Source organism: Chiloscyllium punctatum, chromosome 12 (genome assembly GCF_047496795.1).
Source record: "Chiloscyllium punctatum isolate Juve2018m chromosome 12, sChiPun1.3, whole genome shotgun sequence".
In the NCBI taxonomy this organism is placed as follows: Eukaryota; Metazoa; Chordata; class Chondrichthyes; order Orectolobiformes; family Hemiscylliidae; genus Chiloscyllium; species Chiloscyllium punctatum.
Genome location: NC_092750.1, coordinates 9,948,286 through 9,962,402, shown reverse-complemented (window position 1 = coordinate 9,962,402; position 14,117 = coordinate 9,948,286). Strand labels below are relative to the sequence as shown.

Genomic DNA, 14,117 nt, shown 5'->3' with positions numbered 1-14,117 from the left:
TGAAGAAAACTCCGGAATTGTAAGCTAGTCTCAGTAAAACAAAAACAGGAATTGCTGGAAAAGCTCAGCAGCTCTGACAGCAGCTGTGGAGAGGAATGAGAGTTAACATTTGGGCTTGGGTGACCCTTCCTCAGTAAATGTCATAGAGGTTTACATCCTTTGGCCCAACTTGTCTATGCCACTCGCTTTTCACAGCTAATCTAGTCTCATTTGCCTACGTTTGGTCCATATCCCTCCATGTGACCATGAAACTAGCATCACCCTCAAAAGGCAATTAGGAATGGACATTAAATGCTGGCCTTAAAGTGATACTCACATTTCAGAACAGAAGAGTAATGGAGAGCAGTTACCTGTAGTGCTCTGTCTTCACAAAGCAGGAGTGAACGCACCTTGAAAACCATTGCCTCATACTTCTGGAGTCACTCATGATTTTGCATACATGAGTTAGACTGAAGAGCAGGGCCCAGGGCAGGGAGCTTATATCAGAGCCCAATAACTGAAGCCCAGGGATTTCGGGTGGGGCGGGGGTCCACTGTGTTTGGGTCAGGGCTTGGACCCCATGGGTGTGGTGCTAAACCAGAGCCTCCATTTCTGTCTCTTCCCATATTGAAGATTCCTCGTAATCCCTGGAAAAAGGAGTTCTCCCCTCTTACAGCGACAGGTACTTTGGCCTCCCCCTTCCTTCCTTTGAGAAGCTGCCCTCTCTCTTAACAACACACAACAGCAACATCTAACATGAGGGACAGGGGTGGGGAGAGGGGGGAGAAATGGATCGTCCTGAACCTATTAGCCCTGAGAAATCAGGCAGAAGCAGAGCCCTGGCTTAACACTAATGTGTCTGTTGTTCTGTCACTGGGTGGACCCTCTCCAGTTGTGAGGTTGCACGACAAAAAGACGCAGATTCGATGGGCCGAAGAGCCTCTTCTGTGCTGAATGAATCTCTGCCTCTATGATAGAAGAAGCTGGTGAGGGGGCCAGACTGGGGAAAACAGAATGGAGCCACATGTGTAAGGCAGGTGGATTGGTTTAGTGCAGGAGGCTTCCTTCCGCCTAGTGGCTTCAGCTCCCAAAAAAAAGGCTGGGGGTGGGGGAGTGGGCAAGGACTGCGTGGGCAGTTTTCCCTTTCGAAATCAGGGGGCCTGACCTTTAATGGCCCCTTGGAAATTCTAGTTCAGACCTGTCCCTCTGCGGGACCCTCCATGTTGATGCAAGTCTCGAGATGGGACAGCCAGCTTTTCAGAAGGTCAGTGTGGGCTTAGTGGACTGAATAGCCTGCTTCCACACTGTAGGGATTTAATGATTCTATATATAAAAAGACACATTTGGATCAGTGTTCAGTCTTCACATGGAATACATGGGTAGGTGGTATTATCACTGGGCTAGTAATCCAGGCTTATGATTTGGGACATGGGTTTGAATCCATTCACAGTAGATAGTGGAAACTGAATTCAATAGAAAACTAACCTAATAGTGACCATGTTGATTGCTGCAAAACTCCATATGGTTCACTAATGCTTTCTAGGGAAGGAAATCTGCTGTCCTTACTTGGTCTGACCTTCATATGACTCCAGACTCTTAACTGGTCTCTGGACCATTAGGGATGGGCCATAAATTCTGGTCTACAAATGGCACCTGTGCCCCATGAATGAATTTGAATAAGTATACCACATGGATATTATTAAGTTGGAGAGGGTTCAGAAACTATATTGTTGGGAATGGAGGGTCCTGCTTAGAGGCTGGAGAGACTGGGAGATTTTTCACTGGAGCTTAGGAAGGTGAGGGGAGACCTTACAGAGGTTAATAAAATCATGAGGGGCATAGAAAAGGTGAATACGCTCCCTCACCACCAGACGCCTGGAGGAAGAACGCCTCATCTTCTGCCTCGGAACACTTCAACCCCAGGGCATCAATGTGGACTTCAACAGTTTCCTCATTTCCCCTTCCCCCACCTCACCCTAGTTCCAAACTTCCAGCTCAGCACTGTCCCCATGACCTGTCTGGACCTGTCCAACCTGCCTATCTCCTTTTCCACCTATTCACTCCACCCTCTCCTCCTTGACCTATCACCTTCATCCCCTCCCCCACTCACCTATTGTACTCTATGCTACTTTCTCCCACCCCCACCCTCCTCTAGCTTATCTCTCCACGCTTCAGGCTCACTGCCTTTATTCCTGATGAAGGGCTTTTGCCCGAAATGTCGATTTCGCTCTTCCTTGGATGCTGCCTGAACTGCTGTGCTCTTCCAGCACCAGTAATCTAGAAAAGGTGAATGGCAGGTGTCTTTTTCCAAGAGTGGAAGATTTCAAGACTAGGGAGCATAACTGAAGGTGAAAGGGGAAAGATTTAAAACAGACATTAGGGGCAATTTTTATTTTAAACACAGTGTGTGTGGAATGAACTTCCAGAGGAAGTGGTGAATGCAGGTACGGTTAAAGCATATAAAAGATATTTGGATAAATCCATAATAGGAAAGGTTTGGAGGGACATGGGCCAAGCACAGGCAGGTGGGACTAGTTTAGTTTGAGATTATGATTGGCATGGACTGGTTGAACCAAAGGGACTCTGTAACATTGAGATGATTACACAGTGACCAGGTGCTTGTTAGGAGAGGGAGCGATGGTAACTACTGCTTTCGTCTTATCATTTTTCTTTCTATTTTATGATTAGTGGAAAAGGAAATCCCGTTGAGCACCGTCGCAAATCTGAGAGCAGTGGATACAACAGGAGGCCGGATTCGGATCAGCTGGACTGCAGTACCAGGAGCAACAGCTTATAAAATTGTCTGGAGAGATCAAACAGGTATGTTTCGAGGGTATGGTACATAAAACTACAACTGCACCACAGCCAACATAATATTGCATCAACAAAATAACCTTGTCTGAGTTGCCCCTCACTGAATCCCCCACTAGCAACATCTGGGGCAGGCTTACCATTGACCAGAAACTGAACTAAACCAGCCGTGTAAATGCTGTGGCTACAAGAGCAGGTTAGAAATCCTGCAGTAAGTAACTTGTCTCCTGAGATAACTGCACCAAGACCAGTATCCCATCACCAAGTCACCCTTTGTTCGCTTGTACACTCTACACTGACTGTGGTCAGCCAGCTCAGAGTCAGTCCTCAGCTGAGGAGATTCTCATCTCCGGGTTTTTTAAAAATGTTTTTTGTTTCCCTCCCACACTACAGCAGTAGTGCTCATATTCATCAGCACTCATGTTTGGGTGTGTGCAGGTGCAACATATAGGGAAAAGCACCAACTAAAAATAACTTTATTAACATTCCAGAAAAGACACCCATGTGCCCAATCCCCTGGTTATATTTGTCAGCTAGGGCGTTCCTGATTGGCCCAGGTTAACAACCCCTGTCAAGGATCTCATAATTAACAAGATCCATCTGGTTCCAATCACTACACCTCCTGACTCCCCAAAGCCTGTCCACCATCTCCAAGGCGGAAGTCAGGAGTGTGATGGAATACTCCCCACTTGCCTGGATGAGTGCAGCTCCAACAACACTCAAGCAGCTCAACACCATCCAGGATAAAGCAGCCCACTTGATTTGCATCGCATCCAATACCTCCAACATTTACTGCCTTCACCATTATCACACAGTATTAGCAATGTGTACCATCTACAAAATACGCATTGCAGTTAACTCACCAAGGCTCCTTTGACCTTTATTAGCTAGAAGGACAAGGGTAGCAGATAGAAGAGAACCAGCAATTCGTACAGATTTAACACAAGTCCCTTGCCTGTGTGCTGCAGCCCTCTAAAGCCCAGGATCCACAATGTTTTGTTCGTCACTTCCTCAACCTGTCCTCCCACCAGCAAAGATTTTGGGGAGTATGTACAAATGGCACATGTTCTTCCAAGTGTCTCTGATCCTGCACCCTTCTCTGAATCATACCTGTTTTTTTTAATGAAAGCAAAATATGCTGGAAGTCTGTAACAAACACAAAGTGCTGTAGAACCTCAGCAGCTTTGGCAGCAGCTGTGAAGAGAGAAGCAAAGTCAGCATTTCCAGGCTTCTATAGAGCTGAACTTCTTTTGTTCTTATTTATCCAGTCAACATGTATCACTTTACACATCTCTGCCTTAACCTTCGTCTGTCACATCCTGCACCTTCCGAAGGTACACACTGTCCATCTCATAGTTGATGGTCTCTCCAGGTTTTGTGTGCCCTGATCATTTTGAAATTGTGCCCAAATATAACCTTGTCTTTACATATAACCTGGTCTTTACATTTAACCTGGTCTTTTCCTGCTCAGGATATGAGGTAACCAGAATTGTGTCACATGACACAACAATATTTGACATTGACCGAGTGCAACAAGGGGGAACCTATTACATTAACGTGTCACCACTTTCTGGAGGCAGAGAAGGAAATCCTGTCAGCGTTGTGGTTCAAGCAGGTAAGCGATGTATTGAAACTGTGTTAACGCTGAGCTTGCTCTTCTTAAGCGTGCTTGGGCAAATAACATTCAGGCCAGGCAATTATCATTTCCAACAAGAGGGAATCTAACCATCACACCTTTACATTCAATGGCATTACCATCACTGGATCCCCCAGTATCAACACCCCAGGGTTACCATTGACCAGAAATAGAATAGCCCTATTGGCCACAAACGCTGGTCAGAGGTTAGGAATCCTACGGCAAGTAACTCACCACCTGTCTCCCCAAATCTGTCCACCATCTACAAGACACAATTCAGGAGTGTGATGGAATGCTCCCCAATTGCCTGGATGGGTGCAGCTCCAACAACACTCAAGAAGCTTGATTGTCAAACCATCTAGCACATTCAACATTCACTCCATCCATCAGGTTAGCAACAGTTTGGTACCAAACTGCAGCAACTCACCAAAGATCTTTAGACAGCGCCTTCCAAACCCTTGGCCAATTCCATCTAGTAGGACAAGGGCAGCAGGTACTTAGGAACACCACCGCTTGCAGGTTCCTCTCTAAGTCACCCACCATCCTGACTTGAAAATATGTCACCATTCCTTCCTTTGTTGTTCAATCAAAATCCTGGAATTCCTTCCTGAATAGCATTGTGGGGTACAAATGGACTGCAGTGATTCAAGAAGGCAGCTCACCACCACCTTCTGAAGGAGAATTAGGGACGAATACTGGCCAGCCAGCAATGCCTACATCCTGTGAATGAATAAGGGAAAAAAATCATCCAAGTTGATCTCTTTTTATTTCCATTGCTTCTTGTAGTTGGGGAATCAGGATTATAATGTAGTCTTTTTATCTTGAGTAAGGCCAGGTTGCTCTGTCAGAGAAGGAGGGTTTGGCCTTGAGCCCTTGCGTGATTCCCTCAGCTGTTTGTCTTACAGCCATTAATAAGATGACGACTACATCTGAGGATGTCTGAACTAAACAGGAAATTGCAGAAATGGAGCAGCATTTGCCAAAACGATTGAAGTGCATCTTCCTTATTTCACAATGAAATCCTATAGACGCTGAACATTAGTAGCAGCAGTGTGTACTATCTACAAGATGCACTGCAGAAATTCACCAAAGATCCTCAGACAGCACCCATGGCCACTTCCATCGAGAAGGACAAGGGTAGAGTTAGGTCACATGGGATTCAGGGTGAGCTTGCCAATTGGATGCATAATTGGCTTAATGGTAGGAGGGTTGCTTTTTGAACTGGAGACCTATCACTAGCAGTATTCCACAGGGATCAGTGCTGGTGTAGTTTCCCATTTAAATAAATGGATGAGAATGTAGTAAGCTTGCAGGTGATACCAAAATTGGTGGTATAGTAGACAGTGAAGAAGATTTTCCAAGATTACAAAGAGATCGTGATCAAATGGGTATCAATGGGCTGAAGAATGGCAGATGGAGTTCCATCTGGATAAATGCAAGAAATTGCATTTTGGTACAACAAACTAGGGTGGGGCTTACACAATTAATGGTAGGGACCTGGGTAGTGTTGAAGAACAGTGGGACGTAGGGGGTTCAGGTACATAATTCTTTGAAGTTTGCGTCCCATATAGAGAGGGTAGTTAAGAAGGCGTTTAGTACGCTTGCCTTCATTGCTCAGTCATTTGAGTGTTGAAGTTGGAAAGTCATGTTGAGGCTGTACAGGACATTGGTGAAGCCGCTTCTGAAATACTTTGGAGTACTGGGTCGCCACATTATAGAAAGGATATTATTAAGCTGGAAAGGGTTCAGAACAGATTTCCCAGGATATTGTTGGGTATTGAATTTTAAAGAAAGGCCGGATCGGCTGGGACTTTTCTCACTGAATCATGGGAGGTTGAGAGAAGTTTATAAAACATGAGAGGTATCGATAGAGTTAATGGTAGTTGTCGTTGCCTAAGATGAGGGATTTCAAGATTAGGGGCACATTTTTAAGGTGAGAGGAGAGAGATTTTAAAAAGACATGTGAGGCAAATTGTTTTACAGATTGTGGTTCGTGTGTGGACTGAACTTCCTGAGGAACTGCTGAATGTGTGCACAATTACAATGTTTAAAAGACATTTGGATAGGTACGTGAATAGGAAAGGTTGGAGGGATATGGGCCAGGAGCAGGCAGGTGGGACTAGTTTAGTTGGGGATTATGTTTGGCATGGACTGGTTAGACCAAAGGGTCTGTTTCCGTGCTGTATGACTGTATGGCAGCAGATACATGGGAACACCACCACTTTCAAATTTCCCTCCAAACCACACACCATCCTGACTTGGAAATATATCACCATTCCTTGACTGTCACTGGGTCAAAATCCTGGAATTCCCTCCCTAAGGGCATTGTGGGTCAATCTAGAGCACGAGGACTGCAGTGGTTCAAGAAGGCAACTTACCCCTACCTTCTCAAGGGCCAACTTGGGATGGGCAAAAGTAATGCCCACAAATGAATTTTAAAAATGCCATTAGGGTCTGCCAGCACCCCATCCGCAATTAGAAACATCCTGTTACTTTCTGACTGGCAGTTGTGGTGTCTACAGGGAGATAGTCCATGTCTCTTTGTATCTCCCCTTAAGGGACATGGTTTCACTCTGACCAGTGTTACTGCCCGTCCTCAAACATGTCAGCTTCCCTTTGTCTGTGTGTTCAGCTGTGAAATAACCCACTGTGAGGTGATGGGCAGGTTTAATGTTTTTTGAATCCCTGCACAGTGCCCAGAGTACTGGGAGTAAACAGCCATCGCTCTGAGGGGATTCCCCCGTAGGAGTGTGAGCTCCGACTTATTTGCTCCGTCTTCCCCAGTGAGCAGAATGTTGTCAAGGTGGTTGGAAAGCGAGACCAATTTGAGCAGGTGTTCAGGCAGTCTTTGGATTTGCCTGGGCCTCTCCCACAGGCACTAATCGAAAAATCAAAGAATTGTAAATCACTCTGGGGTAAGGCGCTGCTCTGGGTCAGCAATTTGGAAGTTATAAAGCTGACCTCATTCTCTTTATGTCCACCTGCAGTATCATTCCAACACTAAGAGCCCCAGCCCCCTCGCATAAACCAAGTTCACAACATGCTGTGCCTGAACTTAGAGTATCATGTTCTTAGGCTTTAACTAATGGTCCTTAAAGGAGACCTCAGGAGGTAGTTGAATGTATATCTGTTGTGTATTGTTCTGCTGGAGCCCAGGTGGCTCATTTGCTAATATTCCAGCTTATCCATTGGATGGTCTTGGGCTCAAGTCCCACTTCAGGGGTGATGGCTATGGAAAATGATAGCGGCTGATTGTGGTGTTTCTCCACCGTCTACATTATGGTTATCACAGGTAGTCAGGCTTTCCTTGAGTCAGGTACCTACAATTTAAAGGCAAAACACTGGGGAGGCTAGAAATCGGAAACAGGCACAGAAATTGCTGGAGGAACTCTGGCAGCATCTGTGGAGAAACAGCGTTAATGTTCTGAGTCAGGATTGTCTGTCAACCTCTAAAGTTGCACAGTTCTAATCATTTACAGAGCTGCAATATAGTTTGGGTACAGGGCTTAGTATATGTTACAAACAATTAGACCTGACTCCATGACACAGAGAGAGAGTGACTGAAGGCAAGGAGCAAGAACTGTCAGATTGGAATGTCTGTTGTTGTGATACCATGTCATTGTCTGACTGGCCTGTTTGATCTAGAATCTGTGCCACAATATAAGGGCTATTCCAGGGCTTTAGTCAGGCTATTAATCAGCCCCGTGGAATCCTTTTAACACTTCACACCATCCTTCCTTTTGTTCCCTCATGGGACCTGGGGCCTGGCCAGCAATTATTGACCCTCCCTACCTACCCTTCAAAAGGTGGTAATGAGAGGGAGATCCTGCTGATGTACTTTCTGCAGAGGCAGAACGAGGTCACACTAACGCTGACGAGTCCCTGCACTAGCTCCTGCACACCCTCCACCTCACCGCCCCCCTGCCCCACATTAGCCTACACAAGTTCAAAGGTTGGCGAACAAGTTGTTCTGTTTCGGATTTCCAGCATCCACAGTATTTTGCCTGTGTTGAACTTGTGCTATGTTGTCTGATTGACACTGACAAATCACTGGATGCATTACAGTGAGGCTCACAACGCGTCGCTCCCGCGTACGTCTGTGTGGCATTAACACACCAGAGATTTAGGTCCTTCCATGTGTGCAGTCAGATTTAATGTCTCCCCACGCACTGTGGAGTCAATCTGTTGCACTAACACTGCTGCCCCACCAGAAGTTCTTACTGATGAATGATTCAGATCATCAAATGCTCTTTCACTACAGATACACAACACCGCATTAAATCAACAAATTATGGACCAGTGACATGAAACATGCTGTTTGAAACATGCTGTTTGCAATCCTCAATCTGAATCTGAAACAGTAGCCTTTCAGCTGTAGATTGTGAAACATTTAAGTGCACTAGATCAATCATTTTTCACAGCGCTGAACCTTACTGGAGTCCTGCATACACAGACACACACACTGAAGGTCTGTGATTAAATAGACTGTGGTTTAGATATTGCAAAATGATTATTACTTATTGCATTGATAAATGCAACATGGAAACATTTCGATGTGAAGTTTGTATTTAACATGACACGAGTGAGGTGATATTAATTATATACTTAACAGAAATTCTCAATGTCTTTTTAAAGAAGGAATTGTTCATTGCTCAGGATGAATATAACAGGAAATCCATAATAATTATTGGGACTCTGTTCACCATGACATTATGGAGTTGACAGAGAAAAGAGGAGCGACGGTGCCTATTGCAAACTTGGAACTTATTGGAGCTCGTCCCATTCCTTAACATTGCTAAAAGGATTTTCTGATAAAGGACTTATGCCCGAAACGTTGGTTCTCCTGCTTCTCGGATGCTGCCTGACCTGCTGTGCTTTTTCAGCACCACACTCTCGACTCTGAAACACAACAAAACCAATTTTGGAAAGGGAACAGTGATTTATACGGCATGAGAAGAGGGTGCTGATTGCTTGGACGATAGTTGGCATGGAGTTTCTGCAGGAACTGATAACTGTCAGTCTTTGGTAGCTGATTAACCTTACACCAGGGAGGTGGACTCCGATTGGCCTGTGTGTTGCCATGGGCAATGAGGCTGCGATTGGTAACCTCCATAACCCTTTTCTCAAGGATACTTCTTGCCCACATAGAACAGAACCCTGTGTGTAAATATAGGTGGCTTCAAGCATGCAGACAGATGAAATGTCAGTATTCATGAATACCTATCAGAAAGATGTTGTGAAACTTGAAAGGGTTCAGAAAAGATTTACAAGGATTTTGCCAGGCTTGGAGGATTTGAGCTATAGGGAGAGGCTGAACAGGCTGGGGCTGTTTGCCCTGGAGCGTCGGAGGCTGAGGATTGTAAAATCATGAGGGGCATGTAAAGGATAAATAGACAAAGTCTTTTCCCTGGGGTGAGGGAGTCCGGAACTAGAGGGCATATCTTTCAGGTGAGAGGAGAAAGATATAAAAGAGACCTAAGAGGCAACCTATTCATGCAGAGTGTGGTATGTGTATGGAACAAGCTGCCAGAGGAAGTGGTGGAGGCTGGTACAATTGCAACATTTAAAAGGCATCTGGATGGGTATATGAATAGGAAGGGTTTGGAGGGATATGGGCCGGGTGCCGGCAAGTGGGACTAGATTGGGATGTTTAGTAAGCATGGACAAGTTGGACTGAAGGGTCTATTTCTGTACATCTCTATGACTCTGATCTCAAGCATAGACATGACATGTTCCCTTTTCAGAATTCTGTCTTTATTGTTTTCTTTTATTAGAAGAAGTCTTACACACAACTGAACACTTTTTCCCCATCACAAATCACCTACTGTACTTTGTTTTATCTATTTCGCTCCACACCAGTAAATTACCCAACTGATTAATTGACATGCAATAATACAGACCATCAAAGGGAAGGGAGAGCGGGAAGGGGCTAAATCAAAACTGAGTTGGAAGGGGAGAATGTTTTGTCCGTTGGGCACCGATTAAACCAAGCTAACTAAATGCCAAATGACCAGTCTCTTAAAAGGCAACGAGAACAAAAATAAACTTTGCAAATCAGAAAGATGTTGTGAAACTTGAAAGGGTTCAGAAAAAAGATTTACAAGTAAAAGCTTTGAGGCTGTTATGCACTTCAGAACCAATCAGCTGTGAAAGCCCTGCACATTCGGTAATTACCTATAATATACAAAGGACCATGGCCACTTGAGGGAGACAGATGTTTGTACAGCTTGGACGGCCACATGCTTTGTCAAAAATGGAACAAGGTAAGGAGGGAGGACTCTGTCAACTATGACAGCCAATATAGGGGATTGAATGCATACTGTTGACATCATTCTGCAGCATGCTGTAGCCAACTGAGCTACCCAAACCCAGCAGTCTGTCTTTATTTTTTTTCTCAGAGTGAACAAAACCTCTGACACTCCAGTTTTTTTCATCTTTTTTTTCCCCCACACTACCGCCTAACTGCGGTAGTACTTATTTTTCCCCCAGCACCCATGTTGTGTGTGTGCGCAGGTGTGGGACATGGTGAGAGACACAAGGTGCACGAATCTTTATTCAATTTCCACCACCAGGAAGAAAGGAAACACCCGAGTGGCCAGTGACAAGCAGAGCCCTTCACATCAAAGGGCAATGCGGTGTGATCAAACAGTGAAGGGAAGGGCAGGGATTAAATCAAAATAGACAGTCTGTCTTTATATGTGTTTCCTCATTTCCCTCCCCCCCCCACCCTGTCTCAGTCCCAACCCTCAAACTCAGCATTACCTTCCTAACCTGCAATCTTCTTCCTGACCTCTCCGTCGCCAACCCCACTCTGGCCTATCACCCTCACCTTATCACCCTCACCTTAACCTCCTTTCACCTATCGCATTCCCAATGCCCCTCCCCCAAGTCCCTCCTCCCTACCTTTTATCTTAGCCTGCTTAGCCCACCCTCCTCATTCCTGAAGAAGGGCTCATGCCCGAAACGTCGATTCTCCTGCTCCTTGGATGCTGCCTGACCTGCTGCGCTTTTCCAGCAACACATTTTCAGCTCTGATCTCCAGCATCTGCAGTCCTCACTTTCTCCTGTCTTTATATGTGCTCAGGGTACTCAGTCTATCAATGCTTTTCAGCTGTGTATTGTTAACCTTAATAATACAGTTAAGGTAACTTTAAAATTCAAATCACAATATCTGACTGTATAACAGAACTTCTCCTGAATATTTATTTTGCATAAGTAGTAACACACACATTCGATGAATGACTAAAAGGACTCAGAGTCCATCATCTTGGTACCATTTGGCTGAATAGTACACTTGCTCAGTGAGTGAATCTTTCAAATATCTTTGCTTTTCTCTCCAACCTGCACAACCTAAGCTACAGCCATTGAGCGTGTGACGGAGCTCCGTGCCCTTGAGACTCAGAGTAATCTTATTCGAATAACCTGGCGAGGGGTGCCCCAGGCAACAGCGTACAAGGTCACATGGAAGCGTGCTGACGGTAAGTTCCTCACCTTCAGACAGCTTTAAGGAGGTATTCCTGCCCCTGAGAGGCGTTACATGAATGTAGCCTTCATGCCAATATTTGGTGCCACCTTCAAGGTTTGACTTGTTAAATGTGGCTCAGGTTGGTGCTGGTGTTGAGTGCATGATGTTGGTGCTATTTGCAGATACGATGGTAAACAGTGGGCCATTTTACCCTCTTGGGAAGATGGCATGGAATGGTCTTTGAAGAAGAACAGGGTGTGGGGGAGGGTGCGGGGCTGGTGGGTAGATTCCTGTGGTGTGGAGACTAATTTTTCAATTGGTCAACCAACATCACTAAAGCAAACAACCTGACCATTCTGTCAGCTCCACCCGTGGGGTCTCGCTGTGTGCCTGTCAGCTGCCATCAATGACCACACTTTGTAACGCCATTTCACTTGGAGTGTCCTGAAGGCACTATATAAATGAAAGTCTTTCATTCAGGTTGGGAGATAATCTACCTGCCTGGGTACATTTTACTTTTGTTAATAATTATTTGCTGTCAATATTTTTAAGGCAAAGGTTGTTAGGTTCCTGACAGGCAAGGGGTTGAAAGGTTATGGTGGATAATCAGTAATATGGGCCAGTCTGATGAGCCATGATCTTGTTGAATGGCGTAGCAGAGTCGAAGGGCTGAGTGGTCTACTCTTGCTTTACATTTGTATGGTCACTGATTCGCTGACGTTTAACTGCCCTCTGAAGAGGCCTTAGCAAGCCACTTCCCAGGGCAATTAGGGTCAGCAACAAATGGATAACCTTCCCAGTGACACTCTCATCACATATTAAAGAATTCAACTCATCTGAATAAAGAGATTGCTCCCCACCTCAGTTCAAAATTGGCTGACCCATTTTGAGGGATTGATTACTTTGAAGAGATAATGCCTGTGATGTGTTTGGGGAGGTCCTGAGCTGCTACAAATTGCTGTGATACATGGACATTTTTATTCTAGAGCTGATGGCCTATTGGTATTGTCGTGCGATCATTTAATCCAGAGTCCCAGGTGATGTTCTGGGGACCTGGGTTCAAATCCCACGATGAAAGATAGCAGAGTTTAAATTCAATCTTTAAAAATCCAGAATTAAGAATTAATGGTGTCTGTGAAAAACACATCTGGTTCACTAATGTCCTTTAAGGAAGGAATCTGCCATCCATATCGGGTCTAGCCTCCATGTGACTCCAGACCCACAGCAATGTGGTTGACTCTTAAAAACCCTCTGGGGAGTTATAATAAATGCTGACCTAGCTGGTGATGCCAGCATCCTATGAATAAATAATTAGCATTTAATTAATGACGGGAGGGTGGTTCAGTGGTTAGCACTGCTGCCTCACAGTGCCATGGACCTGGGTTCATTTCCACCCTCATCTATGTGGATTAGATTAGATTCCCAATGGTGTGGAAACAGGCCATTTAGCCCAACAGGTCCACACCGACCCTCCGAAGAGTAACCCACCCAGACCCATTTCCCTCTGAATAATGTACCTATCACTATGGGCAATTTAGCATGGCCAATTCACCTGGCCTGTGGGAGGAAACCAGAGCACCTGGAGGAAGTCCACACAGACAGTCACCCAAAGCTGGCATTGAACCTGGGACCCCGATGCTGTGAGGCAACAGTGCTAACCACTGAGCCACCATGCTGCCCACATCTGGAAGAGTTGCTACGTCCTCCATGTGTCTGCGTGGGTTTCCTCCCACAGTCCAAAGATGTGCTTGTTAGGTGGATTGACCATGGGAAATTGCCTAATAGTGTCCAGGAATTTTTAAATCAGATAGATTGGCTATGGGAAATGGCCTGTTGTATCCAGGGATGCATAGGATAGGTGGATTAGCTATGGGGAATGTTGGGTCACTGGGGTAGGGGATTGGGCCAGTGTGGACTCAATGGGCCAAATGGCTTGTTTCCATACGGTAGGGACTTTGTGATTCAATAATGAATGATTAACATTTTGTTTATCCATTGCTGACATCAGGAACTGAGGAGAGCCAAGTGCTGAGTAGTTCCACAAATGTATTTGATGTGGAACGCTTGCAGCCGAATGCAGTGTACGTGATTGGAGTTTCGGCAATGGTGGGAAACAGACAGGGGCCTCTCGCCACCGTCACTGCGAGAACTGGTGAGTGTCTAACTACCTCCATGGGTGATACATCAGGGCCAGGCCTGAAGGGTTGAAGAGCTGCTTGGGGTGAT

At 45.4% G+C, this 14,117-nt stretch overlaps 1 protein-coding gene across 3 annotated transcripts in view; it reads left to right on the top strand.

The window, feature by feature from the left end:
• Positions 1–14,117, top strand: part of col7a1 (collagen, type VII, alpha 1) — a 436,569-nt gene that overhangs the window by 136,819 nt on the left and 285,633 nt on the right. For all 3 annotated transcript variants that reach the window (XM_072581827.1, XM_072581825.1, XM_072581826.1), the window contains exons 15-18: positions 2,668–2,799; positions 4,262–4,405; positions 11,782–11,904; positions 13,900–14,043. In XM_072581827.1, the coding sequence (XP_072437928.1) occupies positions 2,668–2,799; positions 4,262–4,405; positions 11,782–11,904; positions 13,900–14,043 (543 nt within the window). The remainder of the gene's footprint in view (positions 1–2,667; positions 2,800–4,261; positions 4,406–11,781; positions 11,905–13,899; positions 14,044–14,117) is intronic.